Source organism: Excalfactoria chinensis, chromosome 19 (genome assembly GCF_039878825.1).
Source record: "Excalfactoria chinensis isolate bCotChi1 chromosome 19, bCotChi1.hap2, whole genome shotgun sequence".
In the NCBI taxonomy this organism is placed as follows: domain Eukaryota; kingdom Metazoa; phylum Chordata; class Aves; order Galliformes; family Phasianidae; genus Excalfactoria; species Excalfactoria chinensis.
The window spans coordinates 8,452,958-8,472,385 of NC_092843.1; the positions used below are offsets into that span (position 1 = coordinate 8,452,958).

Below are 19,428 nucleotides of genomic sequence, written 5' to 3' on the forward strand. Positions count from 1 at the left end.
GCACAGCTTGGGCTGCAGCACAGCACTGTGGGGATACAGCCCTGCATTGTTGCTGCTGTGGCCTCGTGGGGAAGTGCAGCACTGAAGGGTGGAAGCTGTGCTCCTGCAGCACTGTGGTTGCAGAGCACACAGCTGGGCTTTCGGAATTACTTCTTTTGGCTTTTTGTTATTGCTGCTTGTAAAGATAGGGAACTAACTCACGTGGCAGATATCGTAATACTTGCAATTACTGCCAAAAGACATCATTGTGCATTTTGAGACATTATAATGATTTGTATCAATTAATATTAATATGACTTTAACTACAATAATCCTGTGGGGATTTATCATTTATCACCAGTATCAAAGCAATGAATGCTGCACCGCCGTGTCTGGCCCTGCTGCATTGTGGGTCCTTACCACGTCCTGGGCTTCCTGCAGGGCTGTGGGTCCTGGTGCACTGCACAGAGGTGTCTCAGCTCTGTCCTCATCACACACAGACTGAATGGGGGCTGGGGAGTGGAGCATGGGGGGAGCTTGAGCATGGGTAAGTGGATTTGGGAGCATGGTGGGAGAGCTGAACCCATATGGAAGAGCCAAGAGGGAAGTACAGGAATGAGCTGGGCTGTGTGTGGGCAGGGTTTGTACCTCGGGTCCTCAGGCTGAACGGTCCAGCAGGATCCATGGTGGCGCAGGCACAGCTCTGTGCCCACAATGACACTGCTCTGCTCTCTCCCCAGGATTGACAAGACGATGCTGGCCAGCCTGAAGATGAAGTGAGTACTGCACTCTTCTCTTATAATTGTCCTATGCATGGTGGGCTGGGCTGGCTTTGAGTGGGGAGGGTTTGTTCCCAGCCCCAGCCCCCTCCTTCTGGTGCTGCTCCATGGGCTGCCCTGTTGTGCACTGCCTGGGAGACCAACGGGAGCATCCTGCATCTGCAGTGAGGTGGGGTGAGGTGTTTTGGTGTGATGATGGCATTGGCTCAGAGCGCAGGGATGGAGCCTGCTGCACCCAGACAGCTCTGGGCATTGCAGCAGGCTTCACTGGGAATATGTCCGCGTGGCCGTGGTTCTCTTGGATGTCTCACCGACAAAGCCAACCCCAGCTCCAGGGACACCCTGTGTCAGCCCCTGTCTCTCCCCTGTAGCACTTCCCAGGTTGGGGATTTTCCACCATGAGTGCTCCTGCTGTTCCCAGCTCTGTTAGCATTGCAGTGTGCTAGCACAGAAATCTTCTGATCGAGCCTCTCTTGGGCTCAAAGTAACATGGATGGGTAACTGCTCATGTGGTTTCTCTTTATAATCATTACTTGTGCTAATTATTCATTAATGGAAAAATATACAGAGAGCCTTTGGGGAACCTGCTGAGTGCAGGAGCCTGTGAAATGCCCTTTGCAAACAGCACAACAGAAGTGCCACTGCTAAGCTCACCGCTCAGGTTTTTGGTGAACTAATGAGAAGTTTAAGTCAACGTTTACAGCTCTGGTGCGTTTTCTTTTTCTGTGCCTTGTACACCATGCTGTGCTGTGCCCTGCTTTTTATTTTTTTTTTCAGGCCTTTGTAACTATTCTGAGGCAAAAATACTGTTTGACCTTCTGTGCCCACCATGGACACTGTGTGCCTTCACATGCCTGCATGCTTGGCTGAGGGGTGGTGACTGTGGTGTGCACATGGGGGGCTGCAGCTGGGTGCTGGGTAGGGCTGTGACTCCACAACCTTGGGGTGCTCATCTGCTGTGCTCCTCTGCACCACCTGCCTGATTTGGGAGCAGATGTTGCTTTTGATTTCTTCTTCTTTTTTTTCTTCTTTTCTTTTCCCTCCCTACTTAAAGCATGAGGTGATAGCAAAGCATCTTTGCTGCTGAGATGTGTTTCCTGATACGTGTGCATGTCTGCAAAAGTGCAGTAGGGGAATGAAAACTGCTTTTTGGGAGGTGACTTCAAGAACTCATGAAATGCAGCCGGAGCTGCTGAGCTGCAGCTATGGGAGCAGTGCCTGCAGTGACCTTTTCAAGCAATGTGCTTTTCCATGGAGCAGAAGCTCTTTCCACTGTTATCAGTCTCTGTCACACTGCAGCAGTGCCATGATGGCCCCAGCATGATGCTGGGTGCTGCAGGGCCCTGGGGTGCTCTGCTCACAGTGCAACAGGGGGCTGTGGCCACACAACATCACATGTGGCTCCGAGGTGTTCACACAGCTGCGTGTCCCTGTAGTTGTTCCATCCATCTATTTGTGATGATGCTTTCTGCAACCTCTTAGTGCTTCTGCTTTGTGCACAGATTGCCTCGCAAAATGTTTCTGTAATTGGGGCCCATCCAGAGCCACATTAGGTATTTGTAAAAGCTGTTCTGGTTTGCTAAAGTCTCTTCTTATTGCTGCAACCTTCTGGCTGGGATACCAGGCATAGCCAATTTGCTCCGCTGTATAACTTGTTAACAAAAAGATGAGCTGCTGCATCCGTGCCAGAGTGCTTCAAGAAGCCTCGTTCACTGCAGACATCAACAGTGACCTGCAGGAATCTGGCAGAGGAGAGCAGTGAGTGCTGCTGGGGCCTGGAGCTCTCAGCTGCAGAGGGACCCTGGGGTGGCTGTGTGGGGGCAGAGCTGGGTCCCACTTATGCGGAGCTGCAGAATGCAGCGGGCTGAACACAAACACACAGGTGGCACCAGAGCTTCAAAGCAGTTTTTCCCTCTGTCTGTCTCTCCTTTTTCTTTTTTTAATTTGGCTTTCATTAGTTCCTATGGTAACCATGAATATGTCTGAGGGACTGGAGACTGGAGAGAATAAGTGGATGCTGCAGAGGGGGAGCACCGGAGGAGGGAGATTGGCGGTCCTGACATTGTGGTCAGGGTGTGCTCGGTCTTATTCTGTTCCGGGAGGCATCAGGACACACTTGCAGGTGCAGACAGCGAGCAAATGCACTGCAGAGTTCCAAGCGTCTCTGTGCTGTTCAGGAGCTGCTGCTGAGCTGCTGCCCTTAGGCTTGGCCTCCAAAATGCCCAGGAAGCTCTGGTGAGTGCAGGTCTGGCTGTGCCCCGTGCCCAGCCTGCTCTGGCTTTGCAGCTGGCAGTGCATGCAGAGCTCTGCTTTGTTCAGCGGTTCTGCTGCTGCAAAGCATGCAGCAAAGGCTCTGAAGGTGCTGGGGCACTCAGAAGGGGAGCGCTGAAGTTCTAATGTGTGGTGCCATAGGTTGCTCTGCAGATTCAGGTGTTTGTGTGGCCATGGACTGCCCTTGGGAGGAGCCACCAAGTGCTGTCTGTCTGCATGCAGCCCTGCTAGGGGCTGGCTGGTGCCAGTGCTGGGGAGTGTGAGATGGTGGGATGCTGCCAACAGGGGGATGAAATTGTGTCTCTATGGAACAGAAGAGTTCTGTGCACCAACTACTGCAGGTTGGGGTGTGCACAGCTCACCTTCCCACAGATGAATGCATGGTGCTCACCTGGCAGTGCGAGGCTGAGTGAGGTGAGCTGCACTCAGGCCCGAGGCTCTTCAGTACTCTTGGATCAGAGCTGTGCTGAGGGGAGGGCAATGAATTGGCTTCCTGCTGGGAGCTGCAGGGCTGGCTGCTGTTGTCGTGTGCACAGGTCCTGCTAGGACAAGGTCTGGACAGAAGATTGTCTGAGAAAATTCCTTTGATTTTATTACCATCTGTGAAAATGGATAATTGTGTGTAAATGCATATTTGCAGTTGCCCTCTGGCTGCAGTGGTGCGTACATTCCAGCTGGGCTGTGAGCAGTGGGGCAGCAGGGTTCATGCCTTGTCTGGGTGTGTGATTGTGGATCTTCTGGGCTGTGGGATCTGCCACCTGAAGCTTCCAGAAGTGATTCCCTCCCCAGCCCGGCAGCTGATGAAATTAATTAGTAAAGAAATGCGAGAGAAAAACTACTTGTGTGGGGCCAGCGTGCGGGTTGCACGCAAACAGCGTACCTACAGCACCCGGCTGTGCCCTGGGGAGGTCGGTGTGCGGCGCTGCGGGACGGCCGGAGCTGCGGAACGGCCTCGGGGCGAGGAGAGTCGCGGAGGCGCTGTGCTCACACTGCCCACCAGGTGGCGCTGTGCTGCCGCCGGATGAGGAGGATGAGGATGAAAATGAAGGCTCACGGGAGGATGAAGTCGGGGACCGCCCCGAGGAAGGAGGAACGTGCGAGGCGGCGCTGCGAGATGCGGTGCTGGTGCCATGCAGGGAACACCGGAGATTCGAATTAAAGTTTGTGCTTTGGGCTTTTGGGGCAGGAAATAAGCACATAGACGAGCCCGTGACGCTTCCCAGTCGAGTGCGGGGCAGAATCGCGGCGCGGCGCACGGAGGAGGGATTATGGGTACCCAGCTGGGATGAGGGTGACTTACTGTGCGTCATCCCGTCCGGCTATAGGACGCCCTTCTCACCCTTGGGAAACACTTCTTCATTTCTGACGCTTCTGTTGTCAGCCGTATTGATTTTTATGGATGTTCATGTGGCTCATCTCATCAAAACAAATTCTTCGGAGCTTTTCCCATGCTGTCTTTGTTGGTCCCCCGACTGTAATCTCATCCCTGCTTTTTTGTAAAGTTTTGCTGGAAAGCTAACCATCTGTGATGGGCCCATAAATCAGCTGCTTCCCATTGCTCTCGTTTGGGTTGGTTCTCACAGTGTTTCATGTGGCAGGGAGGGGAGGAGAAGCAGAATTCACTCTGAAATGGAATGATCCCTCAAGAATGTCAGTGCAAAGAAGTGTTGGGGGAATGCAGTGCTGTTGCTTTCTGTGGCTGCTGTTGGATCTGAGATATGTGGCAGAGGGGAACGCTGCCTGGGATGCTGCATGGAGGTCTGAGTCCTTCTGGCAATCAGAGTGCTTTAAACAAACAAACAAGCAAACACATAAGCATTAAAACCCAAACAAACAAACACTAAAAACCCTCCACTCTGGGTGGGCTTGGGCTCACGTCCAGCAGCATGACTCAATCCTCCTGCTCTGGGAGGAGATAGCACACGTGGAGCATTTCCCTACTTCTCACACATGACCAGCAGTGGGCACGCAGATATGGCTTGTCTCTGTGCTGCATTTGCTGCTGGGGGTGCAGCCCTGCAGGAGGGCTGTACCTGAATGCATGCAGTTCTGAAGGCACAGAGCCCTGTGCAGTGCAGGGATGCGGAGGTGGGAGTCAGTAATTTAAAGGGAGGAATGTATAAAGCAGTGAAAGGAGGGTGAAAGTAGGGTAGTGCATCTGGTGTCTGAGATGAATCATCAGCCAACTCTCACTGCTACTGCTTTATTTGCTCCATATGCAAAGAGGTTGATGTCGGCTGTGTTTTCCTCTCTGGTTTGGGTTGCTGGGCTGTGGACCAGGACAGGGCAGTGCTGTGCTGGGCCGCTGTGGGTAGTGGCTGCCAGTTCCATAGCGTTGTGCTTCTCTGAAATCTGCGCTCTGCCTCGTGGCAGTGCTGCTGTGGGGCTGAGATAGGGATGGCCCTGCCCTGCCCTTCCCACAGCAGTACAGGGGTGCTCTGCTGCTGCTGCTGGGCCCAGATCACCCGCAAACAGATGGGACAGCAAGAGGGTGCTGGGGGTCACACGCTGCTATTGTACTGCCTTCCTGCTAGCCTTCCTGGGCTGCTATAGCAGGCAACACTTGACCTTTTATGGATATCCCAGCACTGTCACCTCTGGACTGAAGCAGGCAGGGCAGCTGCAGGCAGCAGTGCAGTCCTGGGCAGAGCCATCTGCATGCAGCACTTGGGGCACATTGGTTGATGCTGTGTGTGTGAGCAGAACAGCTGCCACAAATCACATCCATTTTTTAGAGGGGGAAAAAAAGAACTTGGAAGATGGGAGCCTTAATGATTAATGATATCATCATCATAGTATCATAGTATTGTGCGAGTTGGAAGGGACCTTAGAGATCATCGATATCCTATTTTCTTTATGGACATAAATGGCTGTCACAAATGGCCACAAAACTGCTAATTTTATTTTATTTTATTTTATTTTATTTTATTTTATTTTATTTTATTTTATTTTATTTTATTTTATTTTATTTTATTTTATTTTATTTTATTTTATTTTCCTGTGGTATTATATAATTGAAGAAGAAAAGTCTGGAAGGATCTGCGGGTCTTTGGCATGGTCCTGCCAAGCAGGAGCAAATGGGCTTGTGGCACCTGTAGGGCAGGGGTGAGCCAGAGTGGTTGGTTACCTTTTGGGCTGGGGCTGCCTGCTGCATATTGTATTGCAGGACAGCCCGTGCTGGTGGCAGTGCTTTCAGTGCCATGAATGGAAAGGGACCTTGGTGTGCTGATGGACAGCAGTCAGCTGAATATGAGCCAGCAGTGTGCCCAGGTGGCCAAGAGGGTCAATGGCATCCTGGCTTGTATTAAGAATGGTGTGGTGAGCAGGACTAGGGAAGTCATCCTGCCCCTGTACTCAGCATTGGTGAGGCCTCACCTCGAGTACTGTGTCCAGTTTTGGGCACCTCAGCACAAGAAAGACATGGAGGTACTGGAGCAGGTCCAGAGAAGGGCAACGAGGCTCGTGAAGGGCTTGGAGAATCAGCCCTATGAGGAGAGGCTGAGGAAGCTGGGGAAAAGGAGGCTGAGGGGAGACCTTATTGCTCTCTTCCAGTATCTGGAAGGTGCTTACAGTGAGAGTGGGACAAGTCTCTTCTCACTGGTAACAAGTGACAGGATGAGGGGAAATGGCCTCAAGTTGCGCCAAGGTAAGTTTAGGTTGGATGTTAGGAAACACTTCTTTACAGAACGGGTAGTTAAGCACTGGAATAGGCTCCCCAGGGAGGTGGTTGAGTCGCCATCCCTGGATGTGTTTGAGAGCCGTTTGGATGTGGTGCTCAAGGATATGATTTAGCAGAAGGTTGTTAGAGTTAGGGTAGTATGGTTAGGTTAGGCTGTGGTTGGACTTGATGATCTTCAAGGTCTTTTCCAACCTGGGTAATTCTATGATTCTATGAAGGGGTGAGTGGTGGGGGTTGGATCTGCAGGGAGGGTGGTGTCCACCCTGTGCGTGGCAGTGGTGGGACTTAACCCAGCCTTGTGGGGCTCAGCAGCTGGCTGAGGATTTCCCAATCCAGCTGTCCCAGCACTGCTCCCCTATCTGTGGTGAGCACGTGGCTGTCTGCTGTTTCCAGGAAAGGCGGTTATCACTGCTGCCTCCTCCAGAGCCACCCAGTCCTGTGCCCTGCAGCAATCCTCAAAGCACATCTTACAGTGTGCATGGGATGGAGGAGCTCCCTCCCAGAGAGGGATCAGCTGTGGCCCCAAGGACCAGGGACTGTTCCAGCCATTCTGCCTGGTAAGCTTAACTTACATAAATGCTGGGGGCAGATCCTCTGGGGGGAACCCAGCAGACCCCCACTGATGCTCTTGGGACTTGGCTTGGTTTTTGTTAGACTCTTTCCTCTCGGTGGCTTGCCATAGGTGCTCGGGGTTATTTGGGGGTTTATTTAACACAGAACCCCAATGTATGACATGGAGGCAGTTTGCTGTGATCCAGCAATTTGTGCGCTGCTCCCAGGAGACATCGGACATGGCACTGTGGTGTGTGCTGATGCTGAATCCCATATGTTGAAATGTTGTCGTTCCTATCAGAGCAGCTTTCACATGTTTAAAGCCAGATTATCCACAATTACATCTGCCCAGAGTACTCAGCAGCCACGTGGGGCTATTTTTAGCTCTGTTTCAGAAGCAATAAACTGCGTTGGTTTGTATATTTCTTCCCTTCTGCTGTATTTATGCCTTGTGAAAATAGGAGCTGTTTGCAGACCATCAAAAGGAGGCCACCTGAAAGAATACCAGCCCTCCAAAAGCAAATATTGTTGTAACGGGGTAGGGATGCTTAATGGCTGCACTGATAAAGGCACCATCTGGCCGCAGATGTGTGCTACCGCATGTCCTGGTTTGCACAAGCACAGGGTGTTCCGTGGCGGCCATGAGCTGCCCGGCACTCCCTGGGCAGGGGGGCCCTCCCTTCCCACCTGCTGCTGCAGGCAGTTCCTGGCTCAGGCCATGCAGCTGCGGGGTGATGCGCTTTGGGAGCAGCACCTGCAGAGGGGCACAGCAGCACCAGGTGTGGGAGTGCATGAACTGTGCCAGAGCCCATGGCTGATGCCTGGCAATGATTTGACGTTGCTGTGCTGCTCCCATGGTTGTTGTTTCTTGCACCGAGCTGGGTTTTGGCAGCCAATGGGGCCCAGCACTATGGCCAATGCACCTGGAAATGGGCTCTCCATCTCCAGAGCTTTATTTCCAGTGGCACTCATAATGTGCAGCGTTGTGCTTGGTTAGCAAATGGCAGGCAGTGATCAGCTGAGAACCCCGTGTCGGTAAAGTCAGTTGTAAAAGGCTGGAGCATCTTGGATTCCTATCTGGGAGAGAGGTGGGGAGGTTTGATCGGTGCTTGGATAGGTTGGGGCTGTACTGTGAAAAAGGTCACTCCTCTCAGATACAGTCCTCTCTGATTTCTCTCAAATGTTACTGGTGTCACGCACCAGGGACCATGACAGCTCCTTCCTCACACAAGCAGTTCATTGCTAATCCTCTTCAATTTGGAAAGCTGTGTTCGATGTTCTTTTCACTGGGATAATGTGGATTTTGTGACTCAGTGACATCCTGATAATAATGAGCAGCCCCAGTTCAAATGGGTTGTGAGAGGGGGGAACAACTCCCAATGGATCTTCAGCAGAGCTCCAGCAATCAGTGCAGCTGCAGGAACTGAAGGGTTTGCACTTTGCTTGCATGTTAAACAGAAGATGGGGAGATCTGCTGTAAGGTGGAAGAAACAAGGATAGTGATAGATGACTGAGCTGGGGACTGCGTTGTCCTCTCCCTGGCAGTACTCAGGGCTGAGAAATGGAGCGTGGCAGTGCCGCTGTTGCTCTCCATTGTGAACAGGAAGCAGCACTGCTCTAAGCAGCTGTGCTGTGCACAGCATTCCTGCTCTGCCCATGGTTGTGCTGGGCTGCTCAGCCCTGCTCCTGCTTGGTTAGGCCATGTAGCATGAGGCACTGAAAGAAGAAAATGCCCGTTTGCCAACACTACCTACTGTCTTTGTATCTTTTAATCGAGAGCAGGAGGCAAGGGAAAGGCTGTAGAACAATGGAAACCCATTACTGAATGTGATTGACTTGAGCACACTCCCTATTGTGGGGATGTGTCACCGAGATAATACCCATGTTTTAGCTCAACAAATTAAGCCTTTTCACTTGCTTGCATCAAACAAGGTGTCAGAGGGAGACAGTAAGGGAGCTGCTCTGGAGGAGTGCAGCTCAGTGCCTCGTTCCCATGTCGCTGGGGCACTGCAGTGCACACCGGTGCCAGCAGTGTGGGGTAGAGCAGGGTAGTAGGTCCTCTGGGTCCCAGGGAGGAGGAGAGCACTCCTCTCTCCACGGCCTGCTGTGGGTCCCATGGCCAGGCTGGAGAACAGCTGCAGGACAGGCTCATCCTGCTGCTGGCTCTGGGAGCACTGGGCACATCTCTGGTGTTGATTTGCTGCGCATCCTAGACTGACTTTATTAATGATGCTAATGATAGATGATGGCATTTAGCTCACCGATTTGCTGGTGAATTTCAAAGGAACTGCTCCTACTGTAAAGACTTATTTCCTCTGCTGATTTGATCTAATTTAATTTAATGCTGAAATCTTGAAAATTGTTTCTTCAGAAAGCCTTGATTCATAGCAAAAAATACTCCAAGTTATCAGGCATATGATTTCCATTTAATTATGCTGCTGCCATAGACATGGTGACTCTGTGCTGCGTTCCATCAAATGAAACGGGGCAGCCAGGTTGGAGCTGCCCAGGGGCTCATCCCTGGCACCTGGTGCTGTACCCTGATCTTATCTTCTCTTTGCCCCTGCTCCTCTGCCTGCCCTGCAGCACTTCGCTTCCTCTCCCCATGCTGCTGTTTCCATGCCCTCTGAAGGCCTTTGGTGTGTTGTGTGTGCACTGGCACTGCAAGGCGTAGCAGGGCCAGGCACCAGGGCATGTTCCTCCTATGTGTGCTGCCCAGGGACCTTTCTGAGAGCTTTCAGCAGAGCTGAGTGTGTGGGGCAACTGTGGAAGAGGGAACAGTTACAAAAATAACACCATGAGAATCTGTGGATGTACAGAAATATAAGATAGGTATCTGTAGATACGTAGATGGTTGTCTACAGATCTTCTGACATAAAAGTGGCTGCAGCCCCTGGGCTACCAGTGATGGCTTTGTGCTGAAGACAGAGAGCAGAGTGCTTCCTTCTGCTATTTGGGTCTGGGGGTGTCACAGCGGCATCTAGGGTGAAGGGTTCTGCCCTCTTTGCTTGGCCTCTCTCCGTCTCCAAGGTTTCTTTGCAAGCCATAGCTGTAACATAGATAATTCTCCCGTAAGGCATGACACCATCTTGCTCAGGCATCTTGTGGCTGGCGCTGGAGCAGCAGGCACAGATTTGGCCCCAGAGCAGATGGCTGCCAAGTCGGGATCCTGCCAGGTCAGTGCTGCACGCCTCCGCTTGTGCCAGGCAGCTGATGGCAAAGGGCAGAGGATGCTGCGGGCATCGCACAGCCCCATCACCCACTGGTGCAGACTGCATTGCTGAAACACAACTAGCTGCACTGAAATTCACTTTCTGTCCTTTGTGCTTTAAGGTTGCTCCAAGGGGATAGTACAAATTCATTTATTATCACTGTGCTAACATGCGTAGAGTTTGCATTATGCTTGCTGTTGTGATGCACAGTGACATGAGAGGGCTCATAGGCTCACCTGGCAGGAAGGCACCTGTCAGGGCTCTGTGATGCCCAGTCCATGCTGGCAGCACCTCCCAACCCCAGGGTAGCCCATGGTCCCATCTCCTTCACCCCCATGCACCCCATTGCCCCTCTCAGCTGATGCTTTCCTACAGTTCTGATGGTCTCAGTCTGAGTGCTCTGGCAGACACAGCTGCTTCAGGTGGGTTTTAAAGTCAGATTAACTGCATGAATGTGGCAGCAGCGGTACAATGCTGCTAATCCTCTGTGTGCTGCAGTGATGAGCTGCTCTGCACAATTCTATGGGCACTGCAGTGCACAGAGGGACAGTGCAGGGCAGAGCTGCTGCCACTCCTGCACCTGTAATGCATTACCTGTCACTCAGTAATGGTTGCATGGTCTGTAGGAACAGGGGTCTGTTTGCAAGCAGCAGAAAACAGCTGATCGTGCTGAGCAATACATGCGCTGAGTGATTCGTCCGGCTCTTTTCTGAGGAGCAGAAACATGGGCAGTAGTTCCAGCAGGGCTGAAGGTCCGGGTTCCCAGAGAGAAGCAATTTGCACCACTGGAGTTAATTGAGTGGTGTTTCTATCTTTTGCTGAAGCTCAGATTGCTCCTGAACTCTTTCACAGGATGCAAAGGAGTCCATGTGTGCAATCTGGGGGTGCTGCTGGCGTGGCCGTGCACTGCTCCCATACCCACCAACAGGTCCTGTGCCCTAGCATTGCTCTGTGCCCATCTGCTGCTCCCCAGCAGCACAGCTTATCTGAGGTTCTGTTGATCTGCAAACACTGCTGCCACTCTCACAGGGGACCTGTTCCATTTTTAATGGGTACTGATATCTACCTGCACTTTGGCTTCCCTGTGAGATGAAAGGTTGTCTGTTTGTAATGAATTTTTTCTCTTTCATTGCAGCTTTGATTGCTTTTCCTGTTTGTTGCCTGGGCAGGCTGATAATTGCTTTGTGGAGATGGAATACTGTGGGCCCCACTCCACTGGGGGCAGGCAGAAGCTCAAGGCATGCTCTGGGCTCTTGGTGCAGCTGCTCGGGTGCATGTGTTGTCCCCATGGTGGCAGTTCCATGTTCTGTGGCAGCACAGGGTCACACCAGAGCCTGCTTTGTGTGCAGGGCTGCCATGGCTGGGCTGTCTGTGTTCTGAGGTGCATGCTTGATGTTGCCTGAGTGCAATGGGACGCCAAGCCTGCTGTCTTTGTGGCTGAGGTGCTGCAACTGCTGGAGGCACACTGCCCTTGTCCTGCACTATGCTGGGGAGAACCAGGCCCAGTGCCTTCAGTCCTACATTTCCTGCAGCCACAGGCAGCAGGTTGCTCACCTTCATGGGCAGGGAGCAGAAAGCAGGGAGCATTGCTCCTCCCTCCTCGCTTTGTTTGCTGGCTGCTAAACAAATGACCTTCTATTGAGAAAACAATTGAATTGAGTTTTCTGCCCTTATTAAATCTCTCAATATGGAGAAGGCAGCGAGCTGAATGTGGGCACAGCAACCTCCACCCTGCAAGCAAGGAGCAGTGCAGACTCTGCTTGCAGCATTCTGTGCACCAGCTGCCTGCAGACCAGCTGTGCTGCACACAAGACCACTCCCCCAGCTGCCCTTGGGCTCTGTCAGAGGTGTGGGCTGAGCCTGAGACCCTCACCTGCACAACAGCTGTGTCTCAGCTCCACCAGGGGCCAGGGCACATTGCTGCCCCGCTGACAGGAAGCGGTGGCCTGAGCCAGGCTTCCATGCAGAGGGGCACTGCTGCCTCCTGGGCCACTGCAGATCCCAGAGCTGTGCTTTTAAAGATTTGGGATCTGCGTGAAGTATATAGCCAGTCTGAGGCTGCTGCAGTGAGCCATGGTCTTCTGTGACCTTGGCTCTCATGTAAGGACGTGTGTTGTTTGATGAGGATGTTGTTCCTGAACAGCAGAATGGCAGGGACTGTGCCCAGAGCAGAAGCAGGTTGGAAGTTTCCTTGTGTTGTTGTTGGGTTCTCTGTAACCATCTGTAATATGAAAGGTGATTAAGCTGTCTCAAAGTCACCTTTTCCTTCTCTTAATGATGCAGCAGTGCTGGAGTCAATGCTCTGGAGGCTGTCAGCTCCTGGGGCTGAGGCATGTTTCATCTGAAGGGAAAAACCTCATCTGCCTCGTGCTTCCTCAATATTTTTTCTGTGTCAGAAAGCCACTGAAGCCATAACATACAGCTCTAATAAGATTACTTGGGGCTGGATGTAACATAATCTAAAGCTCAGTTTCTCGTGATGCTTAAAACTGGATGTACTCCTATCCTCATCCCGCAGCACATTTTTAAATGCTGTAATCACTTTCTTCATTTGCAAGCTCCCAAATCCTTTTCTTCCTATGCCAGGAGCACAGGGATGTGGCTGCTCCTGCAGAGAACCGGTCGCTGTTTCTGCCTGTGCTCTGTGCTGCTCCCCTCCTGCTTCTCTCCTCTGGTATGGGCAGAGCTGCAGCACCCGTTCCATCCATTGGGACCCCAGCTGTGTGCCATGGTAGAATGCGGGGCTGGGCTGTGCCATGGGCAGCAGCAAGCAGCTCGATCTCACTGATGTACTAACACAAAAGCCAGAGCCAAACCGTAAATTTTCAGTATTAACCACATTGTTTATCTGGGGGAGATTGTACAGTGTCGGGGATGAAGATTTGCTCTTGTCACAGTATGGCATTTTCAGATCTGTCTTTCTTAGCAAAATGTCCAGTAGGAAATGCCAAGCACTGCACAAACAATCCAGCAGCCCAGGTGATCTATTAATCATAGTTGTAATTGTTCCAACCTGAAATGAGTTCCCCCAACCCCCTCAGGACTCAGTTTTGTAGTTCACTGCAAAAGCTGTTTTCTCCGAAGCAGAACCGTCTGGGCTATTCAAGACTTATTTCTTCATAAAGCAGTGGCAGCTGCTCAGCTCAGAGGTTATTTAGGCACTGCAAAGGTAATGCTGTGGCTCTCAGGAAGGATGAAGATTCAGAGAACCCCCATAGTTGGCTGGGGGGGCACTCCCAGCTGATGACCCCTGTGAAGGTGAAACGCGATGTACCCTGTGGGGAACAACAACAGGCCAGAGCAAAGCAGAGCCTGGAGCTTCCACTTGCCCTCTTACTGCCTGCATCCTTTCCTACAGCACATGCTGCCTCTGGCCACGCTCCCAAGGACTCCTGAAGATGCTCCCAAGGACACCTGAAGATGCTCACTGCAGATCTTGGTGGCTCAGCCCTGAGCAGGAGCAGTTCTGGGAGATGGATCCCTCTGCCCCTCAGCATCATCACCCCACCCTCCTGCTATGAATTGTATATCTGGTGCAAATGAAGTCCAGAAGAAATTGATTACAGCAAAGACTTATTTGCAGTATTTGAGTGGAGAGGAGAATAGGGCTAAGTGTGTCTGCATAAAGTGATTCTCTATTTCCAAATATGAGAGAATTGAACATCTTTAAAAATCAATACAAAGCTACTTCAGCATAAAACAAGGGAAGATTAATACTTAACTTGTCTGGAAGCAGGGAGAGACAGTGGAAGACGTCTCCAGAGACAAAGAGAGACTGGATGAGATCTGAAGCCTCCTGTTTAATGTGAGAAGTAAAAGGTTTAAAATTGAAACCCCTCCCCCTCCATTAAATGAAAGCTAATGAGGTGCTGCAGAACTGATACCATTTGGCATTGAGATGGGCTCTGTTTTCTTTCTCTCTTTTCTTTTTTATTTTATTTATTTATTTATTTATTTTTGCTATGCCTCAGAAATTGGTCAGACTGATGATTTCTGCTTAGAAGCAGCTGGGTATTTCCACAGGAACAAACTGATTTGCTGGTCCAACCAAAACTTCATTAAAAGATTTTACAGTGTGAGTTGGTGAGAGTGAGGGCAGCATCCAGGCTCAATGTAGCTTTTCCTCCTGTCCGCTTGCATCTTCTTGCCCACTGTGAGCAGTTTCATATCATCTGATGTTGTCCTGGGGAGGTACAAACACATATCGGGTGCTTTGTGAGCTGGTTGGGTTCTTTGTTTTGTGCTCATGTGTTGCAGTGACTTTGGCTGCTGCGCAGGGGCTGCTCTGCCCCAGCGTTCCCAGGGATCCACTAAAGAGCTGTTTAATATTAATATTAATGTAAGTCTAATAATATAAGTCTATAATAGAAGTCTAAATCTCAAATGTTTCAGGGGTCGTGTGTGTGCTGTGCTGGCGAACACAGGTGGAGCAGCCATGGCTGTGCTGCAGTCAGGTTGTCCTCGAGCTGAATCAGTGTGGGATGTGGACAGAAACATTTCATGCATTTCTGTCTGACTTAGGGTGGAATCCATAAAGAAAACGCAATGAAGATGATGGGCTCTTTGTTTAACTTAGAGAACATGTTTGGTTAGGGATTGTGCAGGGGCGATGAGGCACTGCACAGGTTACTCACAGAGGGGGTGGTGCCCCATCCCTGCAGACAGCCGAGGTGAAGCTGGAGGGTCTCTGAGCACTGATGGAGTTGTGGCTGTCCCTGTTTGTTGTGGGGCAGTGGGACCCGATGGCCCTTCCAACTCAGAGTGCAGTCAGCACAGTGCAGCCCCTCCATGTTCCTGTGGGCATTTGGGGGCACAGAGAAAGTTGGGGGGGAGTAGAGGGACTCGGTCATTCTATTGCCGTGGCAACATCGACATCCAGGGAAGGGTGCTGAGCTCGTGGAGTAAATCACTGACAGTTTACTTAATAAAAAAAAAATATCTGTTGCCAGGAACAAGCTGTGTGCTAGCTCAGCTCCTGGTTAGGGGCCGAGCCTGGGGCTCACGCTGCTTTGGCCTGGCTGCCGCAGAAGGTGGGGATGAGGGGACTTTGGGACCTCTGGCACATCCAGAGCCTTGCATGGAGCAGCCTCGGGCTTTCCCGCGCGGGAGGGGTTTTGCAATGTCTGCCAAAGGCAGAAGGAAATGGTTGCAAGATGGGAAAAAGTCCTTCCCCCGTTCGGATGTAAGGCTGCTGTAACCGAACTTCATCCCATCCCCTCGGGTGCTGACAAGTCCCGCTGTCCGGGGGACTCGCGGGACGTTCTCGTTAAAACCTCGGCGTGAGAATAGCGGAGCCATGCGATGCCGCGGGAGCTCAGCGCAGCCCGGCTCTCCGTGCGCGCGGTGCCTTCGGAACCCCGCTAACCCCGGCAGCGCGCAGCGACAGCCGCGAGGAGCGCAACCCCCGGGCAGCTCCCGCTCGCCCCGCGCGGCCCCGCTGCGCTGCTTTGGGCGCTCGTCTGCGCTCTTCGCGTCGCCGCCGCGGGCCCGAGAGGGGAAAGGGGGAAAACGAAGCGGAGCAGCGCCCGGCAACTGCCGCGCCCCGCCCGCAGCCTTACCCAGAGCCCGGCGTGGCCGCGTCTGTGCGCGCAGGGGCGGCGCGGCAGGCGGGAGCGCGCGGGGAGGCGCGAGGAACGCGGGCGCGCCGCCGCCGCAGGTGTCGGTGCCGCGCTGGGGCCGGGCGGGCGCGGGGCCGCAGAGCGGCGATGTCCCGGGCGGATGCCGGTAGGATGCACTCCCGGCGGGCCGGCATCCGCGCGGCCGTGGTGCTCATCGGGCTGCTGCACAAGTCCAGGAAGCAGAACAAGGAGAAAAGGTAGAGCGCAAGTTCGTTCTTTTTCTTCTCTCTTTATTGAAGGGTTAAAAAGAAATCTATCCTTGCCGCTGAGTAGCCCGAGTGCGATCTCCGAGCCGGGGGAGCGGTGTGCTTCGTGTCCCCGGTGCCCGCCGGGCCATCGCTGCGATGTTGCTGGGTCGGTACCGGCGGATGGGGGTACCGCAGGGCAACGGGATCGGGGGGTGCAGCCACTCGCGGTGCCGGCTGCGTGCGCTGCTGTGCAGGGCGAGCCCGGGCCCGATTCTATGGCATGAAAACATTAAGGACCACTTTCGGTGCCCATGGAACTGCTTTAACTCGGAGAACAGCTTTGTCTTCTCGCTGAGGAACAGCTGACAAATGGTTTCATCTTTCATTGACTAGTCACGGATTGTACTTGATGTTCAACTCTGTATACTGAGGAAATAGCCTCTTTGCAATATTGTGTGAGCTGGCATCTGCTCTGCACGGCTCCCGCATCCCCCCACTTATTAGTGCGAATTGCTTTTTGCTTCAAAGCCTCTCCACGCTCTGATTTATTTGTGCGGCCTCGGTCAGGGAGTTTTCTCCTCCAGGACTGTGCTGCTCTGGCAACTCTGTTGTTAAAAATAGTCCGAAATATGCATCCCAATCCCAGTGGTGTGCATACCTCCGATTCGGGGTGGGAGCAGCATGGGCACTGCTGCAGATTGATGGTTTCCTTTTTGTGCTGTTGATGAAATGGTGATTTTTAAACAAAAACGAATGAATGAAGAACCGATCATTTGGAGTCTTTCTTGTAACTACACAACCCAGCACACCAACCCTTGGGAGTTCCTTCTGCCCTCGCCCCAAAGTTTTGGGTCATGGGGTCCTGTGTTCTGCTGCTGGAGGTGCTTTGTATGGGCAGTGGGTGTGCTGGGCAGCAGGATTTTAGGGGTGCTTTCTGTGTAGCTCATACTGCTGCTGCTGCTCTGGGATGTTTTCTTCTCCTTTGCTGGGGCTTCAGGTAGAGCATCGAGGCTCCCAAAGTGACTCCTTCCCATGGGGTGCCAGATTTCTATGAATGAGCTCAGAAAGACACCTGAAGACTGAGAAAAAATTCTGGCTCCAAACTCTCATGGAATCTGCCCCGTAACACAGGAGCCTGATTTTTTACATTTTGTTCCCCATCACGCTGAGCAGAAACCCTCCCAGTGGTGCTCGGACTGCAGGGTTAATTCAGAGCACTGAGAGTCATGCAGACACCTCAAGGAGAGAACCAGACCCTGAGGAATTTTTTCTCCAGTCTGCTGTGGTGTGAGGAGCCTTCATGGGAGCAATAGCGAGAATTCAGGCAGTACTTTACTGTGGCTGCTTCATCTTATGCAAGCTGCCAGGGCCATCAAAGTGACATAATCTGCAGGAAAAGGAAGGGACTGTTAGCGGTGTAGTCAAAAGGGACTCTGTTCCTCCACCTGCTCCTATTTTCTTTTTTTCCTCCTACATTCAGGCTTTGTTCTGCATTTGCAATTGAATTTTGCTTTCCATGAGCCATATGCAAGTCTGGCAGGATCAGTGGCAGCTGCAGAGTCCCTGGTGGCCCACGTCCCTGTCTTATTAGCAACCAGCAAAGTACAGAACAACAAATGGACTTTGGCAGGCTCCCGTTACAGGAGCAAGGCAATGCTCACCTGGGTACTGCATAGGTCTGTGCCTGTCCTGTACTCAGGCTGAGGCAGAGAAGCAGCACCCTGCGCCAACAGCTGGTGCACACCTTGCTGAAGTCACTGGGGTGAAATCTTTGCTGAAGTAGATTTAAACATTCCCATTTGTTTCAGTGGGATCAAGGATTATGCTCACTAAGGCAGCCTCCCCAGCTGGTCCCTCCCCACCATTGAAAGTGCTCCTGTTCCCCTGCCCCACTGCCCAGGTGCCAGACAGAGGCAGCATCCCTCTGCCCGGTGCTGTTCCTCATGCGGTCGGAAGCTCTGGTTTCTGGGAGCTGTTCTGTTTAATTTACAAATTATTGAATCAGATCAGAAGCGGCTGCCTGAGGTTCCTTGGCTCATGTTTTTTCAGGAATCGGATCAGACAATCCTTCTGGTATTAAATGGTCCATGAGTTCCTTGGCTGATTTATCCAAGTGCTGCTGGAAATCATTGCTTCCTCTCTGCTCTTGGAAGTGAGACCAGAGAACAAAATCTGTGAGCGATAAAAATCTCTTTCCAGCATTATTTGCAGAGCCAGCTGTACTCTCCTACCAAGACAAAGTGGGAAGTCCTTGGTGGGCTGGAAGGGCTCCAGCTCCCATCCAGCTGCAGGCAGCTGCATGAGTGGGACGGGCAGGCGTTGAACGTGCCATGCCCTCCTGAAACAAGGCAGCAATGCCTGCATGAGTGCAGGATGTCCTGAACTGCTCCAACTACAGTTATTTGTGGTTCAGGGGAGTAATTAAAGCTAAACTCATTTGCAGTTAAATGTCACCTTGCTCTGAGCAGGGCTTTGGTTCTTTGCTTGTGCGTGCTGTGCAGTCAGGGTGGCTCTATGCACAAGATGCAGGCTGGTAGTCTGGAAACACAAAATTTATTGCAAACGATCTAGACCAGAAAATATTGTTCTCTTTCTTTGCTGACTTTTAGGCTTCAGTGCAGAAAAGCAATAGGTAACCAAGGTAAATCAGGTTATTGGGGAAAATGTTGCACTGCTGGGGCTCTGCCCACACCTGCCCTAAGCTGCTGTGCACCTGCAGCTTTGAGGCCAGAGCTGGGCAGCCCTGAAGTGTGTGCCCATGACCATCCCCCCAGGGCACGGGACTGCATGGGGCTGGTGCTGCCCGTGGGCTCTGTCTGGGTGAGCCCAGGAGTGGCTGTGGGTCCATGGCTGTACGGGCAGGGAGTCAGCCTCTGGGCAAACTTCAGATGTTGGGCACTGAATGTTAAATAAATGAGAGGGAGCAGCTGGCAAGGTGAGGCCCATCAAGGACAAAAAATGACAGTTCCAAAAATAGAGGCTGTTAATTTACAGAACATCTTTACTGTCCTTTGCAAGGATAAAGCATCCCGACAGCTGAACTTGTTGCAGATGGGTGTGCTGTGAGGGATTAACACCTCCATGGGCCAGGTTTCATCAGCAGAATTAAGCAAAGGCATAAATGTAACCTGTGATGCTCCGAGCACTTAA

The 19,428-nt window shown here is 52.1% G+C and overlaps 1 protein-coding gene across 9 annotated transcripts in view; it reads left to right on the forward strand.

Annotated features, from left to right (window-relative positions):
• Nucleotides 1-19,428, forward strand: part of RAP1GAP2 (RAP1 GTPase activating protein 2) — a 51,340-nt gene that overhangs the window by 11,163 nt on the left and 20,749 nt on the right. For 7 of the 9 annotated variants that reach the window (XM_072353888.1, XM_072353887.1, XM_072353893.1 and 4 more), the window contains one exon: nt 720-755. In XM_072353888.1, coding sequence (XP_072209989.1) covers nt 720-755 — 36 coding nt within the window. Of the gene's footprint in view, nt 1-719; nt 756-16,148; nt 16,288-19,428 lie in introns of those variants that run through there. The other 2 variants (XM_072353890.1, XM_072353889.1) reach the window with 2 other exon arrangements.